The sequence below is a fragment of the Ascaphus truei genome, chromosome 13 (genome assembly GCF_040206685.1).
Source record: "Ascaphus truei isolate aAscTru1 chromosome 13, aAscTru1.hap1, whole genome shotgun sequence".
NCBI lineage: Eukaryota > Metazoa > Chordata > Amphibia > Anura > Ascaphidae > Ascaphus > Ascaphus truei.
The window spans coordinates 1,673,484-1,698,032 of record NC_134495.1 but is presented as its reverse complement, the minus strand read 5'-3'; the positions used below and the strand labels follow the sequence as shown (position 1 = coordinate 1,698,032).

Sequence of the window (24,549 nt, the reverse complement as noted above, 5' to 3'; positions counted from 1 at the left end):
CCTTACCGTAGGTGGGGTATTTAGGATACAGTCACGAGCTGTTTATCATCATTTAATTACGTTTTAACCCCCTATTTTTTATTCAAGGTTATCAATAAAGTACATTTTAAATTTACAACATTACATTCCGAGTGATTGAGTGCTGCAAGACTGGGTCCTTTTTCTTCTGTATGATATTATTACGTCTCCATCCAGTCAGCACCTCACTGTGGTCTAACACTAGCTGTGCGGGTTCCTTTTGCGTGTAGCTATGCATAGAACTTACCTACTGTATAAGAAGGTCTAAACGCAAATAAGGGATAGGCTGTGGCTGTGTGATGTGATGTGCAGGCTGCAGCATGTACACAGACGGTTACAAACCTTCCATGAGCGATATTACCTCTCTGGACACAGTGACCGGACCAGCTTGGGAAGCTGCAGGATTTCCCTGAGCAGTGTTGTTGCTCGGGGGCTGGGCAGCTTCCTCCATCCTGATTTGCTGCTGCTGGGTAATGCAGCCAATCAGGAAAAAAGGGATCCAACGCTCTACGGATTTTATATTTAAAGCTAATTTATTTGGGCCACACAACGTTTCCACCTAGATAAGTCTTTCTCAAGTGACAAGGCCTAGTCACTTGAGAAAGACCTATCTAGGTCGAAACGTTGTGTGGCACAAATAAATGAGCTTTAAATGTAAAATCTGTAGAGCGGTGGATCCCTTTTTTCCTGAGTATTGCCTTGGAATGACTCTGACAGGTATTCCTTGACCCAGCAGCACCGGTGGACTGTATGTATTGATTTCCCTTTTGCGGTGCGCCGCATATTCTATTGGGTAATGCAGCCATCAGGAGGAGGTGTCAGGAGCCTGAGGGTGGGGCCAAGGAGAAGAGGAAACAGAATGGAGCAGAGAGTGGAGAGAGAGGTGTTTGTTTATGTCTCGAGCACGTTGCACCTTTCACCATTGCATCCAGTATGAAGTCCAGAAGGAGAAGTCACCTGGCAACCCTACAGGTAACGCAGGATCGTAGTGTGATGCAAAATAATGGGCCAGGTGGATCTTATCTGAAGTCAATTCCAATGTAATATGGAAACCAGTTCACTTCATTGGTTGCGGTATTCTGGATATGTGAGTCCTAGAACTCTGTGTCTTTGTTTTCACAGGGGTCCCTTACTCGGATTCCTGGAAGGCCAACTGGACCTATCTCTACACATTGACCCATTCTTACCCTAACAGTGGCCACTTTACCTTCACCCCAGCTCCGGCTGAATCACCGTATAACCAGTGGGAGGTGGGAATGCTGAGGATTATTTCAAGTGCCTTCTATACAGGAGAGAGGTATATATCATGTATATAAAAAGAAGGATTGTCACTCTCACTGGTTGTGTGCAAGGTTTGAGGTGCACATTCAAAATAACATCACAAAAAACTCCAGTCACACTCCGTGACATATTAGGACTGCGAATTGATCACCTTGTGGAATCTCAAGGAGACGGTTCCTTCTTGGGTTTGAGTCAGAGATTGTTCTGTCTATTCACAGTGCCTTATTACACTTACATTGTCACCGATTGTATATATTTATTCACTGTCTATCAGTGCCGCTGCAATTTTATTTGCGCGTGTTATATATTATATATCACAGTTAGATTAATTTATATCGCTGTACTATATATTGAAATGACTTTAGTACTGTCACTTTAATATATTTATTATTTACGCACTGGGAAGCACCAGCTGAGACACTTTTAGATCACGTATCACCTTGTGGAGTACTTTGAACCCATTTGATGCTGTAGGGCCAGATAATACTGGAGAGTGCTACTGTACACCATGAAATGAATGGGAACAAATAAAATGGCCCTGTTAAATGGAAGCCCCTCGCTGTATGTGGGGTGCTGATGGGGATCCCATTGAAACTGGGGAGTTTGTAAGCGACTGTGACATTAAGTGGCCTATTTCATACAGTCCTAAGTGGCCATTATTAGCGTTATTGACTGAACTCTTCCGTTGACGTCAATGGGAGATTTTGGCAACAAATGGTCCGGACGATCTTTTTGAACTTTATTATATTATTATCATTTATTTATAACATATTCCATAGTGCAGTACAATATGGTTGGAAGATGAAAAACAATAAAATAACCCACTTGAACATACATTGTCACAGTAAGTAAAGAGGGCCTGCCCCAAGGAGCTTACAATCTATAAGAAAGGGTAAGTGGAAACATAGGGTACAGGGGATGAGAAGGCTCGTGTGTTTCGGATTGTAACAGAGCAGCTGTATCTCATTATATAACTATATTACAACCCAAAAGGGTTAAAGAGAATGGTTTTACTTGAATTCCTTCCTAGAACTGGACCATCATGTTGGGTCCATTCAATGTTTCAAGTGGGCGGCTCCGAAAAGTAAAGTTTGTAGCATCACTGTGATAACTAGTTTGTACCCACAAGATGATCCACTGAAGACTCCGCGTGCCACCCTGGGCAGATGCAGTTTGCATGCATTGGGCACCGACCATGAATCACCTTTATGGGTAGCAATACCAGCTCCTTCTAATTCCTCTTTGTGCCATAGGAATGTGCCGGCCGTGTGGAGTCCTGTCCATGCCTTAGCCTGGCACCTGGGAGAAGACTTCAGGAATGACTCCGCTGCCTGGGCATTTGATAAGTGTATCGAGTGGCAGCAAGCCGAGCAGAACAACCTGCCCAACTTCTTGGCAGAGATAGCAGATTGCCCCTGTACCCTGGCACAGTCGAGAGCCGATACTGGGAGATATCATGTAGGTATCAAATAGGAGCAGACTGTACTAAGATCATAGTTTAATTTAATATTTGCGTCAAAATATGAGTACAAACCTTCTTAATGTGTGTGTCGCATGTATGCAGGTAATTAGGTGACCGTACATATGACGCATAGTTTGTTTGACGCATTGCGTCATGTTAAATATCTGATTGATACAATTTAAATAAACACCATGATGTGTATTTTCTTTGGTATTAGTGTAATATTATTTATTATAGCCATGCTGTAACATGGCACATTTTATTAACCTATATAATGAAACATCAGTGTTGCGTCAATCAGATTTTTGGTTAATACATAAAAACCTCATTCTGCGCTCACAATAAATAAACACTTTTACAATTTACTTTAACTTTATTTAACTTGGCAGATGATTTTGATGCAGGTCCAACTAATTATTTTGGTGCACATACATGTTTTTTATTACATCCCATTTACATCTTTGCGCACACAAGCGCAAAATCATTTCAGATTTCCGTGCATCAATTTTACAACAAAAATGATTTTGTGGTGCCCGATACATGTGCCCGTGTGTAAATGCTGTGTGGGTGTTATTTATATTTGCAGACTACTGAACACGTGTAAAATGATCAATACTTTATTCAAAGAATGAGGTCCCATAGAAAGAAAAAAGTATTTTTTTATTGATAAAGTCTGGCCAGCTGTTTTGTACCAGATGTTCCCGGTTTTAATATCAGAAGACGCGGGTAATCTGATGCATCTTTAATGAGAAGATCAATGCAGTGGGTCAAAAAAACAAACTGCTGCATTTGTAGAAATATTTAGATAGGTTGCACCTTACACAACAGTCCTGCCAGTCCCCTGCTTTAAATACTTAGTTATACCGACCTTCCAAAAGCACAGCTGCCGCTCACACACATCTGTCATTTTCACATGATAAAGGGTTCTCTGCACACACAGCGATCCTCCTACTAGTCACACCGCTTCACAATGCGTCACCAGAAGCCGTTTTGTTGATGACTGTTATTTAGGGATGCCAGGCGGCTTCTTCAAATATACTGGACACAATAGTGAAAGGTGTGACGCACTCGATACACACCCCCCTCACTTCTCTCTGCTCCATGCTGTTTTCTCCTCTCTGTGGCCCCATCCCCAGGCTCCTGACACCTCCTCCTGATTGGCTGCTGGCTAATGCAGCCAATCAAGATGGAGGAAGCTGCCCAGCCCCCTAGCAACAGCCCTGCTCTCTCCCTGCTCAGGGAAATCCCGCGGCCCCACAAGCCGGTCATGTCACTATGTACAGAGAGGTAATACCGGTATACACATACACGCCCAGAGAGGTAATACCGGTATACACATACATGCCCAGAGAGGTAATACTGGTATACATATACACGCCCAGAGAGGTAATACCGGTATACACATACACGCCCAGAGAGGTAATACCGGTATACACATACACGCCCAGAGAGGTAATACCGGTATACACATACACGCCCAGAGAGATAATACCGGTATACACATACACGCCCAGAGAGGTAATACCGGTATACACATACACGCCCAGAGAGGTAATACCGGTATACACATACACACCCAGAGAGGTAATACCGGTATACACATACACACCCAGAGAGGTAATACCGGTATACACATACACGCCCAGAGAGGTAATACCGGTATACACATACACGCCCAGAGAGGTAATACCGGTATACACATACACACCCAGAGAGGTAATACCGGTATATACACATACACGCCCAGAGAGGTAATACCGGTATACACATACACGCCCAGAGAGGTAATACCGGTATACACATACACTCCCAGAGAGGTAATACCTGTATACACATACACGCCCAGAGAGGTAATACCGGTATACACGTACACGACCAGAGAGATAATACCAGTATACACATACACACCCAGAGAGGTAATACCGGTATACACATACACGCCCAGAGAGGTAATACCGGTATACACATACACGTCCGAGAGGTAATACCGGTATACACATACACGCCCAGAGAGGTAATACCGGTATACACATACACACCCAGAGAGGTAATACCGGTATACACATACACACCCAGAGAGGTAATAAAGGTATACATACACGCCCAGAGAGGTAATACCGCTATACACATACATGCCCAGAGAGGTAACACCGGTATACACATACACACCCAGAGAGGTAATACCGGTATACACATACACACCCAGAGAGGTAATACCGGTATACACATACATGCCCAGAGAGGTAACACCGGTATACACATACACACCCAGAGAGGTAATACCGGTATACACATACAAGCGCCCAGAGAGGTAATACCGGTATACACATACACGCCCAGAGAGGTAATACCGCTATACACATACATGCCCAGAGAGGTAACACCGGTATACACATACACACCCAGAGAGGTAATACCAGTATACACATACACCCCCAGAGAGGTAATACCAGTATACACATACACGCCCAGAGAGGTAATACCAGTATACACATACACATCCAGAGAGGTAATACCGGTATACACATACACACCCAGAGAGGTAATACCAGTATACACATACACCCCCAGAGAGGTAATACCGGTATACACTTACACGCCCAGAGAGGTAATACCAGTATACACATACACGCCCAGAGAGGTAATACCAGTATACACATACACGCCCAGAGAGGTAATACCAGTATACACATACACATCCAGAGAGGTAATACCGGTATACACATACACACCCAGAGAGGTAATACCAGTATACACGTACACGCCCAGAGAGGTAATACCGGTATACACGTACACGCCTAGAGAGGTAATACCGGTATACACATGCACGCCCAGAGAGGTAATACCGATATAAACATACACGCCCAGAGAGGTAATACCAGTATACACATACACGCCCAGAGAGGTAATACCGGTATACACAAACACGCCCAGAGAGGTAATACCAGTATACACATACACGCCCAGAGAGGTAATACCGGACATATACATGCCCAGAGAGGTAATACCGTATACACATACACGCCCAGAGAGACAATACCGGTATACACATACACGCCCAGTATTACCTCTAATATTTTACTGGACAGTGTCCGAATACAGGACAGTTCAATACTGGACAACTGGTACCCTATATGTTAAGTACTGTAAGGAAGATGCTTTTCACTTGTACTTTCAGACGGATTATGGCTGCAACATTGAAAAGAACAGCGTGTGTACTTACCACCCCGGGGCAGTGCACTGCGTGAGAAGTATTCAGGCTAGGTGAGGTCTTACAATACGTTATTGCACACGGAAATAATGCGTTGTCCTAATGCCGGCGCGGTATTTAATAGTAGTGATATGGAAACACTGGTTAAAGAGATAGTACACGTTATTTACGTATTATTACGTATTATTAATGCGTTAACTCGCTAATCTGTATGTTATAGATTTTTGGATCATCCTTGAATGTGTGAAACATTTCGACATGTAGAATCATGACCCCAATGTATATACTGATATAATCACAAATATCTCACAGATTCAGTCCACTCAATATTCATCTCGGCGACCTCTCCACAGAGAATCTTTTCCTTCCGATTATAAGTGAGACACAAACTCTGTTTCCTTGCAAATTAGAGGTATTTCTTTTATTGACGGTAATAGCAACATAGGGCCCTTACCCAATAAAGAACAATAGCACCAATTCAGCACTATTGCCCAGAGAGCCAATTGTCCTTTTGCAGCCCCATTGAAGTGAATGCTGTAAGGTGTCGTCCATCTTTAATGTGGCCCATTTCCGCGATTCAGGCTGTAAGGGGCCTTCCAGCATGGGCGGTGTCTAATGCAGTAGCATGGATAGTGGCTGCATATATGCTGCACAGATATGGTGCTTCCCTCCCCAGATGTGCAGGCATAATATTAAACATCTGTCTCTCCTTCTCTATCTCCAGCCCTCGGTATGCAGCCGGACAGCAGTGCTGCTATGACTCTACTGGAGCTCAAGTTCTCACCAGAGATTCGTTAGGCGGCAGTACCCCCGACCGAGGTCACGACTGGGGATCCCCCCCATACAAGAAGCCCCCCAGAGTACCAGGCTTCTCTCACTGGCTGTACGACGTGATTAGCTTCTATTACTGCTGCCTGTGGTCGGATAACTGTCAGTATTACCTACAGCTCCGGCCGTCCAGCGACTGTCGCACGTACAAGCCACCCAAAGTTGGTAAGTAAAGGTCCCTATCAAATTAGCAGAATACGGTCACTTCTGGGGGGTGAAGCTTTACAAATGGGGCTGCGGCACTAAAAAAAAGTTTGGAATTAGCTATAAATCAGTGTTCATTTTTATACCAAATGTTCTAGAACAGTAAACAGTGATGGTAAAGGGTATAAAGATAGTGGTCCTCGTGATAAAATGTGCCATGTTTTTGTTTGGTGCATGTATCCTTCTTATAATGTACCATGTCCTTTTTGTTTAGTGGATATTAGACACGCTCCTTGTAGACATGTCGTGCCCACTTGTTGGTCTCAATGTCTTTTCAACCTCTTACTCTCTCGGCCATTAGTCCACTTCCTCTGTCACTGTAGTTAACCTAATGTGTGTACTATAACAGCTGTGTCTTTGCTTAAACAGCTTCAGCTTTTGGGGATCCTCACTTTACTACCTTCGATGGTAGTAACTTCACCTTCAACGGGAAAGGAGAGTACACAATGGTCACTTCCATCAACCGATCACTGACCATTCAAGGTCGGACAAAGCCAGGTATTTCAGCTAGGCAATGAGTGATCATCATGGTCTCCTAGAATAAGTTGGGTTCACCCATTTACTTTGAAACATACTGTAGTGCCAACGAGTATTCTAAAATAAATCTGGGGCAATCACCAACAAGACCCAGGTGCATGCTGAGTACATGCTGAGTACATGCTGGGTACATGCTGAGTACATGCTGAGTACATGCTGGGTACATGCTGAGTACATGCTGAGTACATGCTGAGTACATCTTGGGTACATGCTGGGTACATACTGGGTACATGCTGAGTACATGCTGAGTACATGCTGGGTACATGCTGGGTACATGCTGCAACATTTCAGTGACATTTCTGCAGACAGACTAATGGCCCATCGGATTAACAGCGGGGGTCCCTGGCAGCCCTCTCCCCACTTCCCAAGTTAGTAGGTCCTTTCATTCTACTGGATATAGATCCAATGTGGTCTTTCTCCCTCCTAATAGAGGTAAATGAGAATTTTATTCCTAATAGAGGTATATTAGTATTTTATCTGGTAGTGTAGGGTACCTGTGAATCAGGTCTGCCTTGTCGTGGCTCACAGGCTTACAATGCTTTGGCCAAAGGGTTAAACTAATGACCCTTTTTCAAGAGAATATATAAGTATTTTACTGTGTATTTTTGTCATATTGGATGAAGCATTGGGCTTCTCTGTCGCTTGTTGTATACTGTACATTTGCCACGCTCAATAGCGCTTCTTTTTGACACTTATATAAATATATATATTGTGGGGGCTCAGGGGTTCCCAAAAAGAGCTTGCTGGGGTTCCGAGTTTTGTATCACTATGATCCTCCCTGCCCCAGAGAGCAGAAGCAGGGAAGTCCCAACGAAACCGAATGGGGGCAATCGGTGAGGCGTAGGACACGTCAGAGACGTCATTCAAAATCTATAGGGGTTTTCAGCCGATTGGCCACTTCAGCAGATGTAGAATTACCCCCCCCCCCCCCCCAGAAATCAGAAAGTGTCCCAGGGTTGGAGGCATTTTTGCTTCAGCAGAAAATACTTATATCTACAATGTTGGGGTAAATTGATTTTGAACTCTATCTTTAAATAAATAAATAGAGATTAAATTGCACTTAATTTACAATTAAATGATGTGTTGGTTGCCTATTGCCAAACATGGTTATCTGGGCTCCCTGGTCATGGGGCTAAACCGCTCTATTTCTCTCTTAGTGGATAATTAAATATGCTTCAAAGTGTCCAATCATACCACGAGCAGCCTTAAAAGTCAGCGTTGAATTAACCCCTTAATTGGATGGGTTAAAGCTGTAGTTATATTATTTAATAATAACTTTTATTTATAGCACTGTTTCATATAGTGCATTTACCATCAGCTGACATGACATTACCAGAGGCTGATATGACATTTCCAGAGGCTGACATGACATTACCAGAGGCTGACATGACATTACCATCAGCTGACATGACATGACATTACCATCAGCTGACATGACATTACCATCAGCTGACATGACATTACCAGAGGCTGACATGACATTACCAGAGGCTGACATGACATTACCAGAGGCTGACATGACATTACCAGAGGCTGACATGACATTACCATCAGCTGACATGACATTACCAGAGGCTGACATGACATTACCATCAGCTGACATGACATTACCAGAGGCTGACATGATATTACCATCAGCTGACATGACATTACCAGAGGCTGACATGACATTACCAGAGGCTGACATGACATTACCAGAGGCTGACATGACATTACCAGAGGCCGTACAATGTCTCCTTGTCCTCTTAAAGCCCTGTCCAGGATTCGCACAATACTTGCCACTTTCCATAGACGAGCCTCTTCGAACATAAACGCGGCTGGCTTCTCTTCTGTGGCCATGCAAGAGGGGGACTCTGATGTGATTGAGGTGCGTCTGAATGAGAGGACCACATATGGACTGGAAGTCCTGCTGAATCATGAAGTCATTAGCTTTCAGGAGCAGAGCTGGATGGACTTGGAAGGTTCGTTGTCTCTCCTGTTCTCCCTGTTAATGTGTCCTCTCTGCATATTATCTGCTCCTTTGGTTTTACTGCCAGTGCAGCCATTCCTTCCCTCAGCATGTACGGGTTCTCTTGGTTTGTGACGCCTTCTAATGAAGCAACTTGTACATTCAGATGCAGCGACCGTTACTCGAACATTTCACGTGCTGTATACCCCGGAATACCCATGTCATGGAGCGTCATTACCGCGTGTTGTATACCTCGGAATACCCATGTCAGGGCGCGTCATTACCACCTGTTGTATACCCCAGAAAACCCATGTGATGGTGCGTCATTACCGCGTGTTGTATACCCCGGAATACCCATGTCATGGCGCGTCATTACCGTGTGTTGTATACCCCGGAATACCCATGTCATGGCGCGTCATTACCGCGTGTTGTATACCCTGGAATACCCATGTCATGGCGTGTCATTACCGCGTGTTGTATACCTCGGAATACCCATGTAATGGTGCGTCATTACCTCGTGTTGTATACCTCGGAATACCCATGTCATGGCGCGTCATTACCGCTTGTTGTATACCTCGGAATACCCATGTCATGGTGCGTCATTACCGCGTGTTGTATACCTCAGATTACCCATGTCATGGCGTGTCATTACCGCGTGTTGTATACCTCGGAATACCCATGTCATGGTGCGTCATTACCGCGTGTTGTATACCTCAGATTACCCATGTCATGGCGCGTCATTACCGCGTGTTGTATACCCCGGAATACCCATGTCATGGCGCGTCATTACCGCGTGTTGACACAGTACTGTACACATTACAATTAATTCATTTCTGCCACGGAAACGTGAAGAATTGCACCCAAAGAAATCGGGATCCATGAAATTCAAACAAATGAACCGCGTGATTGGCCGCGTGCAGTACAGCAGCGCACACGAAAACGGCTCTGTGATATGTTCCAATAACAGCCGCTGCATCTGTAGATGTAATATATGGGGAGTCCATGCTAAATATCACAACCTGCAATAAGCCAAAATTCTCCAGAACCCAAACTAGAACATCACCCTACCTCTTCTCGTAATGTAACAGGCGATGTGGGTTATTGATTAAAGTGTGAGAGGGCAGATCGGGCCCTGGCTTCCATTGTCCTGCTTGGGTGTTTCGGTGCAGAGTTTTGGCATTTTAATTACTAGCCTCCCATGTGTATATACTGTATATCTAAGCACTGGCCACATTACCACCTTTTTGCACATTAATCAATAACTTCCATTGTATATATGACCAAATAAGTGAACATATGTTTATGGTTCTTGTCCCACTTTCTGAAACCATATCAATCATTATCTTTTTCATAGTCAATTCAAATTCATGTACAAGTTACAACCATGAAGACGTTCATAGTTGGTCCTTCTGTGACTACAAGAGGAAAGTATGATATCAATGTTCTTACTTTACTACACAGCTCATTATGAATCTGCTTGTACAATAGTATTGCAGTAATACACTATAGGAGTTAACATATTAAGAAATCCCATTCGGAGTATTTACTGTACATTTTAACACTGACATTGGTGCTTCTCTCCACCTCTCTCTCTTAGGGGTGTTTGTATATTCTGCCACTGACACAAATGTGACAGTGATGTTCCCCTCTGGAGCTGGGGTGGAAGTGAGAAGAAAAAGAGGGTTTCTGAGTGTCACTGTCCTACTTCCTGAGGACTTCCTGAACCACACGCAAGGGCTTCTGGGAGTGATGAACCACAACCCAACAGATGATTTCACTTTTAGGAACGGCAGCGTCCTGCCTCCTGATGCCAGCCCCCAGCAGCTTTTCCAGTTTGGTGCAGACTGTGAGTGAGGGTCACAACAGAGGGGGGCGCTGTTGAGTAACACTTATTAATGCCAGTTCTTAACCAATGTGTATCAAAGTCATGAAGGCTCCCACTTGAATAATAAGCAGTGGGTCATACTTTGTTAATCGGTTGATATTGTGTGTTTTTGGGAACAGTTTGTGCTGGGAAACATAATAAGAGGAGATCGGGATGGAGATAATGGGTGATGTAGGGAGGAAAAAACATTGAGTTTAGACATATAAAGAATTAAACAAGTTAATCCTCAGCTGAGCAGGGAAAAGCATACATGTTGTGTACCCTACTGAATTAATCATTTGTCCCTCCTACCTCCAAGTTTTTTTGCCATTCTTACAGTGTAATGTTTTTTGATGATTTAGAGCATAATTTATTTATAACATATTTTACCAGGAACAAAAATACATTTAGTTACTTCTCGTTTACAAGTATGTCCTGATATATAAATGTCATTATTTCCATACTACAGTTTAAGTTAAAAAGATTTAAGAGACATATTTAAAATACCTCTCCTTTTAGTCATGTTGTGCTGTATTCAGGAAGAGTGATACAAATTGTGATGCATTTAAAGCAATTTCACCAAACCCATTTTATACGACTTTGGTTTTTTTTTTTCTATAAACTACCCTAAAAAACAAAGTAATCCAAATAACACAGCTCACCTAGAGGAGACCTCCAAGTTAGGATAAGGTCATGGAGGGATTTCTGTATTAACACTGCCAGGGGGCTCCCAGTGTCATGCAGATCACCACCAGCTGCTACAGAACACGGGGACCATAACCTTCTATTACAGGTCTCTCGGTAATTGAGAGTAAGGTCAAAAAATAATAATAATAATAACAACAACATCAATACATGTTCATGACATTCATACATTGCAGTCTACTCATACGATAATAGTTTGCTGTGAAGGTGTCTCTGCCATTCATTTTATTAGAGCTTAAATCTACGCCAGCAAGGGGATGTTTGTGTCACAGCATATTGAATATTGTATCTATTGTAGTATTCTGATATAACACATTCATGGATAGAGAAATAGGACAATTCCTTATCTCTTTGGTTGGGACTCCTGTCCTAAGAGAGTCCAGGCAATCCTTCTGGATCCAGCAGCCTGGACAGGACAACTCAGTAGTATGAGACAGCCACCTACTACAAGCAGTTGTCTCCTTATCAAGCTGCCTGTCAGTTGTCTTAATTCAGCCCGGCTTGCTCATGTACCTCTAACTGGATTAACCTTCTGACTGCTGATTTCAGCAGTCAGAGATATGTTTCCCAGGCATACTCATCAGCAAATGACTTCACCCTATCACTGAGCCATAATTACTAAGACGTGCCCCTCCATAAAACACCTTATGACCCAGTCATGTCAATGTGCAGTAAAGTGTCTTCTCGTAGGGATGCCAGGTGTCCAGTATTGAACTGGACAGTCCTGTATTTGGACACCCTGTCCAATAAAACAAATAGCATAATTCTGGACATGTATGTGTAAACCAGTATTATTTCTTTGGACATGTGTGTGTCCAGTATTAATTCTCTGGACATTTGTGTGTCCGGTATTACCTCTCTGGACATAGTGATGTGACCAGCTTAGGAGGCTGTGGGATTTTTCCAAGCAGGGAGAGAGCAGGGCTGTTGCTTGGGGGCTGGGCAGATTCCTCCATCCTGATTGGCTGCTGATGGGTAATGCAGCCAATCAGGAGGTTTCAGGTGTCTGGGGGTGGGGCCAAGGAGAGGAGAAAACAGCATTGAGCGGAGAGGTGAGAGGGATGTGTGTGTGTCTCTCACCTTTTACCATTGTGTCCAGTATTTTTGGAGAAGTCGCCTGGCAACCCTAGGCCTCTTCTGGTGGTTAAAGGTGTCCTATTGAGTAGCACTGCTTAATCCATATGGCTCAAAATATCTCCCTTGTGTTCTTCATGCTATGTCTCTGTTTCTTCAAGGGGCGGTGACCAACGACAGCTCCCTCTTTACCTACGACTCTGAAGAACTCCTCAGTGACTACTACCAAATCAAGCACCACACAGATTTCCTGCCCGTATTTTCTGTGGAGGAGGATCCAAGTGACCCACTCACGGCACAGATGCATGAGTTGTGTGGTTCTGATCCATTCTGCAGGTTTGATGTCCTCATCACTAAGGAACTACAGGTCGGCAACGCCACCATAATTTCCCATGGCGGTCACATGAGCTTGGTGGAGTCTCTTCAACCAGGTAATAAAGAACACACAGAAAATAAACCATGCAAATCCCTTCCCACCATAACTGTATTTCCACAGTGTCTAATTAGGGAAGTTTTCTAACTTCAAAACTGCGTGAAAAACAGCTTCTGTTTTCAGTTTGAATTTGAGACACTTCGATAAATATACACCAATAAGAACAGGAACTAGCGACGGTTCAAGCGTTCAACGCCCAAGCATAAAAGTATAACTTAGACACCTCTTGCCGTGCAGTATATGGGATTAGCATGGATTTCAGTGGACTGACAAGGAAAATATATACTTTTTTCACATGGCACCAACAGGTAGCATTTTACTTTGGTTAAATCTTTAAGGGAGCGAATAAGGGTGATAAGCGTCCATTTTCTGTGCCACTACGTGAGACTGCCACTTTAAAGAGCCACTCCCTCCTATGACCAAGGTGTGTACTAATGGCAGTGACATATTTAGGGGTTACATCGGGGGGATTAAGGTGTTTTTTTACCGAAATCCTTTACACAGAAATATTTGAAAATATTGAGCTGAGACATGGGAGGGGTTAGGTTACCTCTGCCTGCTCCCTTTTGTGTGAGTTTGCACAGGCAGGGCCTGCTCTCTCTGCCTCCTGTTATCTTCACTAGTTCTCTGATAAGCACCGCGTGGGATAAGGGGAAAGAAAGCACTGGATTTACAAACACTTCCCATTCAGAGACCCCTAAAATGTGACATGTAATCTATTTCCAGAGAAACAACCCAAGTACAATATTTGCTTTTATCATGGTTAGACTATTTTAAGGAAGCCGATTGGGTGGGGGGGGGGGGGGGGGTAGGATTTGGCCAGATACGTGGGAATGCACCATGAACCCTTTTGCTACAAAAGGGACCACAACACTTAATTTGTCCATGCCTCTCCGGCCCGTCGGGCAGCGTATATTATACAGTATATTCTATAATATTTGTGATTGAGCCATCTAATAATAACCCGATCTTCCTTTCCCCGCCGCAATCAGTGGTCTCCTGCGGTTGGGTGGCTCCACCTGCAAATGGTAGAAAGAATGGGACAACCTACCTAGCTGGTTCCGTCATCGTATTTAGCTGCAACATTGGCTTTATCCTGAATGGATCACGGCACAGAACCTGCCTGTCTGATGGGACCTGGTCAGGAGATCCAGCTCAGTGTCTTGTAGGTAGGAAACCGCCCTGAGTGGGCTCTACCGTTTAACCGAGTGGCTTTGAAAAGTGGGGCATTAGGATGTGTGGTGTTGCGGCAAGAATCCCCCCCCCCCCCCCGCCCAACAGATCAGGTTTTCAGGATATCCCTGCTTCGGCACAGGTGGCTCAATCTGTCCCTGCTTCACCCCAGGTGGTTCAATCAGAGGCTCAGTCAAAGATTGAGCCACCTGTGCTGAAGCAGGGATATCCTAAAAACCTGACCAACTGGTGGGGGGGGGGGCGGCTTGAGGACTGGAGTTGAGCTCCCCGGAGTTACCCCACTCTCACTGTATCTAGTAGGATTCCCAGACTCCGATGTCTCATGTTCTATATCCTGTATTCACTCAGGAGCCACAGATTCTTGTGCGAGTCAGTGTGGGCAGAAACTTCTGGAATGTTCATGTCATGTGACCTGTGAGAACCTTGGCAGCTGTTGTCCGGATTACTGCACTTTCTGTGTCTGGATGTCACCAGAGTCCGGCCTTGTAATGGGTGGCAGAGACTTTGTGATTTTAAATGTGACCTTCAATGCCACCTCAGATGTGAAATGCAGGTATGTTAAGAACACAGGTGAATCCGAGGTCGTGAAATGTTACTTAGCGGAGTCTCTTATTTGATGAGGAGATATATCATCTCTGGGGTTACATTATACTCCCTGTCTGTAGCCATTTCAAGCTCCTGACAACGCAATTACCAGAGGTAAACACCAATGGAACTAGGAGGTTCCCATGAGTTGTTCCTGGATATTTATACACATTTATAGAGCAGAGTAAATTGTTTTAACTTACTCGAAATAAAACAAATAGAGAAGTGGAGCGCAATCTATAGCTTGCAAGAAAATGGAAATGTCATTACAATATCTTCAGGTACAACATTTACTCTAGCTACTACCAACGCGTTTTGTGGCAAACAGTCACTTCCTCTATGCCATGACATTTTTTCGGCGTAGCCAGTGTAGATATGCTGCTATAAACTGAACACTGCCTCTATTTTTTTTTCCTTTAGTTATAATGAGAAATGTTCAAATGTCTCCAAAAGTGCTTGAAAATTAGCAAAAAGTTGCAAAAATTAGGCCGTTTTTAAAAAATTCCACCAAGAATTTTTAGTTAAGACCCTGAAATTGGGCTTTGGCTGGACAGCAGAGAGATCATTTGAATATAGTTTGCATGTTTAAGCGTTGTGGTGTATTGTTCAAATCGTAAAATTCTCACCCGCCCTGTCCTTTGTTGTCACAGATTCAACTACGATATAGATAGAAGTGGTTACGTGGATGAGACTGGGCATGCGCACTGCATATCCCCTTTACTGTACGAGACCGGTCGCATTCCCTTCCAAGTGTCCGTGGACGGTGGAAAAACCTATCCTCATTCAGGCACATGGCTGTCAGGTGACTCCATAGCTGTCCCTGCCCCGTTCTATATGAATATTACTCTAAGTCCGCAAGGATAACAGATGCATCATTCTTTCCTGCTCAGTCTGCTTTTATAGCTGTACTAATCTCCTGTGCTTGCCCCAACCCAAACTCAGCTCCTCAAAATCGCCAACTATTTGTCTACCTAACTTCAATGAAGACAAAGCTGTAGATGGGGTCAGTCACTTCGCTCTTGGAAGGAACTGCAACCTATTCTGCACTAATGTGTTAATCCTTCTATTAAAGACCTGCTGGGGTCCCAATACCTCTCATATTTATATAACGGTTATCTGGATCCTTAAAGAAGGAAGAAGCAGAACTCACAAACAAGAAGTGTGAAGCTGTCATGTATCGCATGGATGTTATGTAGGGTATTGCTAATCCATAAAAACAAACACCCTGAATTTGAGTGCTTCCTTCTGCATCTATCTCACCCTGCAGTGTGGTGTTACCTAACTCTGATCTTCACCTAGTTCCATATTTAAAATAAAAATTCCCAGGACATTATTTTAACACCAGCCTGCCATGACTGTGATGACAGATACAATAAATATCTTCAAAGAAAAGTTGGACATCTTTTTAGAAAGCAAAGGTATACAGGGATATACCAAATAAGTATACATGGGAAGGATGTTGACCCAGGGATTAATCCGATTGCCAATTCTTGGAGTCAGGAAGGAATTTATTTTCCCCTTATGAGATATCATTAGATGATATGACACTGGGGTTTTTTGTTTGCCTTCCTCTGGATCAATAAGTAAGTATAGATATAGGATAAAGTATCTGTTGTCTAAATTTAGAATAGGTTGAAGTTGATGGTTGTACGTCTTTTATCAGCCTCATCTACTATGTAACTATGTAACTGTGTAACTATTTAACTATGTAACTATACAATATTTGCTTCCATGGAGTTTGATGGGTCGCTGACACTCACATGCTGTGAAAAGTGGAGTAGCACTTTATTCTGTGACACCTGTGGTAGATGTATCCCAGTTTAAGAACTGTTGCTCTAAAGATCTAGTATTTATTGCTCTTTTTATCATAATTCTTTTTCAAGATATGCCGTGGATTGCAGAGTCTTTGGTGTCCTCACTCAATTTTTCTCTTCATAGAAAATAATAAAATATCTAATTTACCTTTTATGTGTTTCTGTTCAAAAACATAAAACAGTTTTTTGCTGCTTTGCCTTCCTTTTACTCCAGTGCATCCTGGGAAAGTGACAGAGCTAGAAAAATGCACACTGGAGAATGTTACCGACTGGCAGAATTATGGGACCCCGAATACTGGAGGCCCCTTGACTGTTACATGGGACCCGAAGACATTCAAGGATAATCAAGTCAACATTGAAGTCTGGGGCTACCAGGAATCCGGTAAAGGCCCAGAGATATATTACTGCACAGCTGTTGTCATTCGGTTATTAAGATAATTGATCTGAAAGTTCTGGGCCCCCCAAAAATGTCCTGAAATAGTTCTGACTTTGTTAAAGATGACGCAGTAATTTGTACTTTTTAATGCCATACTGAAGCATACTTTACATACTTAGCAATCCACCATCATCTGTTTAATTATTTCCCTAATTATGTATTGTGCCAGGGAAACCTTACTCGGCCTCTTGGACGGCTTCCTGGAAATACCTGTACTCTCTGGTAAAAGAATATCCCAATCAGGGGTCTTATACATTCAACCCCCGACCTGCTGCAGACGAGCACACCATGTTTGAGTTTGGGAGCCTGAGGATTAACCCGAGTCACCATGCAGACGGGCAGTGGTAAGTTCTTATTGTAAAGAGGAGTCCTGTCTCTATGCAAAGGTGCAACCTCAAGACAGGTGGGGGATTCGTTTAAGATTGGCATTAATAGTCATTCACTGGCATGGTCATTACTAATTAAGTAATAATCCCCCAAGGACCGAGATTTACCTGACCATTAAGGCCCTGTGTAGACGGACGTTCACAGAGGTACACAATTTGGAGACGTTTATAATGTGAAATTATAATAGGCTTTATTGTGCCTTTTCCTTTTCATCAGTAAATTATCCAAAAACAGGGGGGGGAACAAAGCTTCCATTCACTTGGGAGTATTTCTAGTGAAATCCTTGCAATTAGTTCACATCTCCATTAGTTAAGCTTCTCCCAGCCCAAACACCTAACATGAAAATAAGCAGATATAAGCAGTCCCTTAATAATGAAAGTCTTATCTGTTTAGTTGCTGTAGAGTAAGCTTCTCTGCTCTCCTGGAACCACACCCGTGCGTGCACAGAAAAATATCAGCATCCAGGTTTAGAAGTCTTATTTGGTGTCTTGCAATCAGCTCTGCTGTGTGGCTGGCAGAGCTCAAGACTGGTCAGCTCCAAAGATCTGGGTTTCTTTTGGTCAGTCTCTCCTGGGACTCAAGAACCTCTGCTCTGTCTCTCCAAAGGTCAGCTCTCAGTCAGAGCTAAAGAGAGTCACTTCCTGTCTCAAAGGCAGGCTTTTTCTACCACCTCTAATCAGGCAGGTGGTGTTAGTTAATTTGCTACCAGCCGTTAACCACCACACTGCTGGATTAGAGGCACATTTGTGAACAGGGATAAGTCCCCTGTTACATACCTCCCCTGTTTGTGGGAAGCTCGGGCTTACCACGGCCAAAGCCCATCCTTCCACTCTCATTCGAGATCTTTCTGTGACTTGAGTGAGAGTGGATGGAGGAAGAGAACCCTCTGTCCCGCTGGGATTGGAACCCTTTCTCCAGTTTATTTTTGTCTCCTCCTGAAGGTGCTTGAGATCAGCACTCCTCAGTCGCTCGAGGAGGACTTTTTCCACGTAAAGTCTTTTTATCGCGTGCGCGGTCATGAGATTTCTGTTGCGTCGGGCACTCCTCTTTTTGTAGACAAAGTGTATGGCAACAGTTGTAGAGCAGTTAGGACTAGCCCTTAGAGTTTTCTGCTCTTGAAGCGGTCTTTCTGCAGTTTCTCCACACCACGGAGTCACCAGTTCAGCTTCTTTGTGACTGAGTTGCACCTCCACCTCCTTTTCCAGAGAACGTCCTATTTTTTCAGCTTCCTCAGCTAATGATTCTTCTGGTTTTGATTCTGCACTCCTACCTCTGTTTGTTGCCTGTTGGGCAGCTGTAGGTTTGGCTAGTGCTTTCTTTGGTGGCTCAAACTTCGTAATTTTGTTTTGAAGTTGCGTGGAGTCCCCAACTCTCACTGTACCCTTGTCCTTACGGGCATTAGTTACTGTGGGATACTGGTGCTTGGGCAGAGCCAATACCTTTTTCCGTATTGGAGGAATCTGTATCAGTGTCTCCTTCATATTCTGGAGCTCCGTAATTTTTGTCGTCAAGGTTGCCGCTGCATCTGTTTTCTCCTTGGTGTACTGACTCAAGGGAATGGAACAGTGTCTCTGTCTCTCCAGCTCTTGCTCCAGTTTCTGAGCCTTCTCACGCTCCCTCTCATACAGAGTCACCTGGTATCGAAGCTCCGCTTCCAACGATGCTCTGCAGCGTGGCCTTTAGCTCCTCATACTGCTCTGTGGGGACGTACTGGGTATTCAGACGTTCCTGCAGCGCTTGTACCTCTTTAGCAGCCTGCAGTTTTTCTTCCTGCAGCGTTTGCTGCTTCTCCTCAGCATACTGGAGGTGTGTACGCAGACCTTGCAGTTGGTTCTGCAGTCGGTGCTCTGCGTCAAACTTTTCCTTGACTTCTTCTGTTAACTGAAAATTTTCTTCTTTCAGTTTTAAGTTTTCTCTTTTTAATCTTGAACTTTCTCCTTTTTCAGTCTCTGTATTCTTCAGGGCTTCTTTGCAGTCCTCCTTCAATTTACGCACATCTGCTTTGAGAATGACAATCTTAAGGCGTGAGACTTCCTTCTCTAGGTTGAGGGTCTGAAGCTCCTTCTGAGAGACTTTGAGAACTGTACCAAGATTACCAATAGTTTCTTTAGCAATGTCCAGCTCCTCAGTGAGACTGTGTAGTTCCTTTCTGGAAACTTCCAGGTCTGTGCGGCAGCTGTTGGTCTCATGATGTGAGGCATCAAGCTCTATACGAAGAGTGTGAACCTCTTGCTGGAAGACTGTCATCTGCTTCAGTGCCTCCTCATACTTCCGCTTTAGCGTAGCCACCATTTTATCAGATTGGCTCTGCTTTTCATCCATGGTGGAGATAGTAGCCTTTGCAGTATCTAGCTCAGTCTTGAGATCCTCCAATTCGGTCTTGGCCGCAGAGTAAATTGCGAGCACAGTCTTCTGTAGCTCAGCATTATTTTTTCTCTCTCTTCCTAATTCTTCACAGAGCAGATCACAGTCATGCCTGGCAATTTTCAGGGCGTCTTCAGGGCTGGTCAAGGGATCGTCACTCACTGGTTCTGGCTCCGCTTCCCTGGGATGACTGGTTGAGGGTTCCTCACTGTTGGCACCGGACAGACACTTCTTTGGGGTACACGACTTCTGCCTTGGGCCCTCTGGATATTCGGTTAACCGTGGGACGAATTCTCCATTTTCTCTAGGCTGCAGGGCAACTCGGTTCCCCTTTTCCTCCACAGGATCTGCGGACGTGTCTGTTCCTTCCACGGTAAGTGAAGAACTGCTTTTCTTTTTCTTTTTCCACCTTTTTTATTTGGATGACACCGTCCCTTCAGGGATATTGGGGTTTCCATCTTCATTTGAAATTTTAGCAGCTTCATTATATACGCCAGGCTTTTCTTGCAGTTGCTTTAGCTGACAGAAATATTGGGTGATCTGCTGCTCCCGCTCTGTCTCCTGTTGATCATATTCATCATCAAAGGGAGCGGTCTTTTCTGTTCGTGCCGAGTTCAGGCACCCTCACCATTCTTGGGGTATTTTGTGGGTGTGACTCAGTTTGGGTTCCCCGTAAGAGATGTCTTCCTCTTTATTGGACTGGAAGGGCCACTCTTCCGTGGGGTACGGTTCATTACAGGAACGCTGCATCTTGTCCTCCATTTTTAGGCTATCAGGTGTAATTTTCTTCCTGACCTCAGGAGGCGCTATTGCAGCTGTTGCCACTGTATTTGCTAGAACCCCCAATTGTGGTAGTCCTACAGGTGGGCATATTTTGCTTGTAGAGGTCGTAGCTCTCACAGGCATCTCTGTAGACTTTTCTTTCTTGGATAATTTTTTTTTTTTTTCAATATCAGCAGTACTGTGCATGCATTTTCTTTTATCAGATATACAAGATGTGCAGTTGCTAGGTAAAAAAGTCTATATGCTTTACACCATTTTCTTGCAGGGTGCAATCTCCCCGCTTCAGCAACAGAATTTGGTTTTCTGCCTGAGTTCAGTAATTTGCAGTCTCATCTTTGGGTATTATGGCATTCACACTTCACACTTTGGGTGTCTGATTTTGCTCCCAAGATATATATAGGCAGACTTTTTTTACTTGCAGAAAAAAAAACATTCTTTGCAGTGGACTATTTCTTTCATTCCCGGCAGGGTGACTCAACATTCAGCAATTGGTTTTGAAAAAACCTTTTACACCGTTCAGAAATCACTTTTTCCCCTATAGGACAATTTTACACTCAGCATTGGTTTGCTAAAAATTCCCCTGCTTCAGCACATTCTTGTATCAATTTTCACACTTTTCTGCATGTACTCCATTCACAGCTGGTAGTCCTATGCGGTGTGGCAACCTTTATCTGCAAATTCAGTACCACTCGTGGGTCACCATCTGTATTCACTGCTTCAGCGAAACTTTTGAAAACAACAAACACCTATCCCTTTCCAAGGGCTGACTCACTTCTTGAACCCTGACTATGGCTGAAAGGCAAAACCCCTATTTCAATGACCATATTACACTTTGTGATAGGCAAAATAAGGTTTAGCTACTTCAGCAGACTCTTCTGGGTTTTTGTAAGTTTCAGTGCAGTGTGGTTTCAGTGGTGTGTAGCCCTTTAATTCCGATCTCTGCTGCATGAGGTTTTTTTTTTTGTTTTTTTTTTCAGACTGTTTGTAGGCAAAAAGCATTAAAAAAAATTTCACATAAAAATCTCCGGTCCTTTTTAACTACAAGGACGCCTTTTGTCCCACCTCGGACACCAAATGTAGATGGACGTTCACAGAGGTACACAATTTGGAGACGTTTATAATGTGAAATTATAATAGGCTTTATTGTGCCTTTTCCTTTTCATCAGGAAATTATCCAAACACAGGGGGGGGAACAAAGCTTCCATTCACTTGGGAGTATTTCTAGTGAAATTCTTGCAATTAGTTCACATCTCCATTAGTTAAGCTTCTCCCAGCCCAAACACCTAACATGAAAATAAGCAGATATAAGCAGTCTCTTAATAATGAAAGTCTTATCTGTTTAGTTGCTTTAGAGTAAGCTTCTCTGCTCTCCTGGAACTGCACCCGTGCGTGCACAGAAAAATATCAGCATCCAGGTTTATAAGTCTTATTTGGTGTCTTGCAATCAGCTCTGCTGTGTGGCTGGCAGAGCTCAAGACTGGTCAGCTCCAGAGATCTGGGTTTCTTTTGGTCAGTCTCTCCTGGGACTCAAGAACCTCTGCTCTGTCTCTCCAAAGGTCAGCTCTCAGTCAGAGCTAAAGAGAGTCACTTCCTGTCTCAAAGGCAGGCTTTTTCTACCACCTCTAATCAGGCAGGCGGTGTTAGTTAATTTGCTACCAGCCGTTAACCACCACACTGCTGGATTAGAGGCACATTTGTGAACAGGGATAAGTCCCCTGTTACACCCTGTCATTTCAATAATTATTTGTAACAGTTGATCAATATTGGCTATGACACTTAAGTGAATAATTATTTTTACGCCCGTTTGGAAAGTCTGGAAACCCTCCTTTGTTTTCATTTACATCAGGCACTCTGTATACAGTGGTAATAATCAATATTGTTTGATCTACTTAATATGATAATTTGATTTCTACCCCTTGCAAAGAGAAAATAGACAGAACAGGGGAGACATAGAACAGAGATTATAGCAGCACATTTAAATTTCAGACTAATGGGTCCCAAATATTTGCAGAATAAACGTTTAAAAATGATTGAATAATACTAATGGTATCACACCCCGAATAACCTCTTCCCTGACACAGCGTGGCGTGGCGTGGCTGGCCCCTATAGCTGTAAAAGGGTTACATATTATATCATTAATTAAATGTGGTCCTACATACGTGAGATAGCAGGGTCCATTCATCAAATAAACATCTGACATTTCTGTTCCTAGGTGGAACTTCGTCCAAGTGTTGAGAATAAATAATTCCCCTAATATAAATCCTCACAGTACTCCTAATTTACAGTGCAGAGTCACACCATTCCAGGATTATTTGGGTGTGGGCAAAATAAAATGATGTGTCAGGTCATCTGTGAAAAGAACTGTAAGTAATCCTCTGTAATGTTCCAGTCCCATATTTTACCTTTATCAGGCATGGTTAGACCGTTTCAGCCTAGGTGATGAGACAGCATTGTGGAATACCGGACAATGCTCCAAGGTACAGGAACCGGCAGAAAGGCTAAGTCTACAAAGCCGGTCCCTCATGCAGTTCCACCTTTGGTGACTCATCACATTCTCTTTAGGGATGTCCATTCACTGTGGAGTGTGGACCATGCCATGGCCTGGCATCTAGGAGAAGACTTCCGTAGTGGCTCTGCTGCCTGGGCACACGACAAGTGTCTGAAGTGGCACCAAAGTGACCAGCAGCTTCCCAACTTCCTCTCTGAGATTATAGACTGTCCCTGCACTCTGGCGCAGGCCCGAGCAGACACTGGCAGATTCCATGTAAGTTATATGGAGAAATATATATATATATCTCATTTGATGACAGATAAGAATCACTTTGCCGACCTACAGTAGTCTGTAAATTTGCATGAAGAAGTACTTCCTTCAGGACTTTTGAAGGCTCTCCTGCCTGCCGCCCTCCAGCTTCAGGTTATCACCTCTTATTCTAGAAGTAAGGGGGGATAAGACTCTCCTCTCTTCCCTCCTGTACTTTGTTGACATCCTTTATGTATTTGACCATTTCAGTCCACCCTCCCCACCCCCATCCTCTGAGCTGCACATATTATGGTCCTTTAGTCTTTCCTGATCAGTCTTACGCTGGATGCACTTAGTAACCCTTCTTTGCACAATCGCCAATTTGTGTACGTTCTTCCGGAGATAATGGGTTTTTACAAATAACCTATTAAGTGGCATTAGTAGATACTCTCTTTTTCTGCAGCTAATACCTCTCCCTATACAAAAAGCCTGCTGAAATAAGGACTCCCTTTTCTCTATAGTAGGTGACATTATCGTACCATTAAGTATGTATTCGGCCTTTTGCTTTTGTGACGAGAGTGCATTATTTTGGCAAAAATTGTAGTTGCCACACTCTTGACCATTCCTCAAATCTACCGAAAGCATTGGTCATTTTGTTTACCCCCATAGAGGGTCAACCCT

General features: G+C 43.7%; 1 protein-coding gene across 2 annotated transcripts in view; it reads left to right on the top strand.

Moving 5' to 3' along the window:
- The window catches only part of SUSD2 (sushi domain containing 2), a 170,826-nt gene that overhangs the window by 65,031 nt on the left and 81,246 nt on the right, over positions 1-24,549 (top strand). For both annotated transcript variants that reach the window (XM_075568065.1, XM_075568066.1), the window contains exons 5-18: positions 1,141-1,315; positions 2,553-2,757; positions 5,940-6,025; positions 6,697-6,965; positions 7,374-7,502; positions 9,293-9,502; positions 11,087-11,335; positions 13,294-13,563; positions 14,558-14,734; positions 15,108-15,312; positions 15,995-16,146; positions 17,373-17,540; positions 17,764-17,938; positions 23,691-23,892. In XM_075568065.1, coding sequence (XP_075424180.1) covers positions 1,141-1,315; positions 2,553-2,757; positions 5,940-6,025; positions 6,697-6,965; positions 7,374-7,502; positions 9,293-9,502; positions 11,087-11,335; positions 13,294-13,563; positions 14,558-14,734; positions 15,108-15,312; positions 15,995-16,146; positions 17,373-17,540; positions 17,764-17,938; positions 23,691-23,892 — 2,672 coding nt within the window. The remainder of the gene's footprint in view (positions 1-1,140; positions 1,316-2,552; positions 2,758-5,939; positions 6,026-6,696; positions 6,966-7,373; positions 7,503-9,292; positions 9,503-11,086; positions 11,336-13,293; positions 13,564-14,557; positions 14,735-15,107; positions 15,313-15,994; positions 16,147-17,372; positions 17,541-17,763; positions 17,939-23,690; positions 23,893-24,549) is intronic.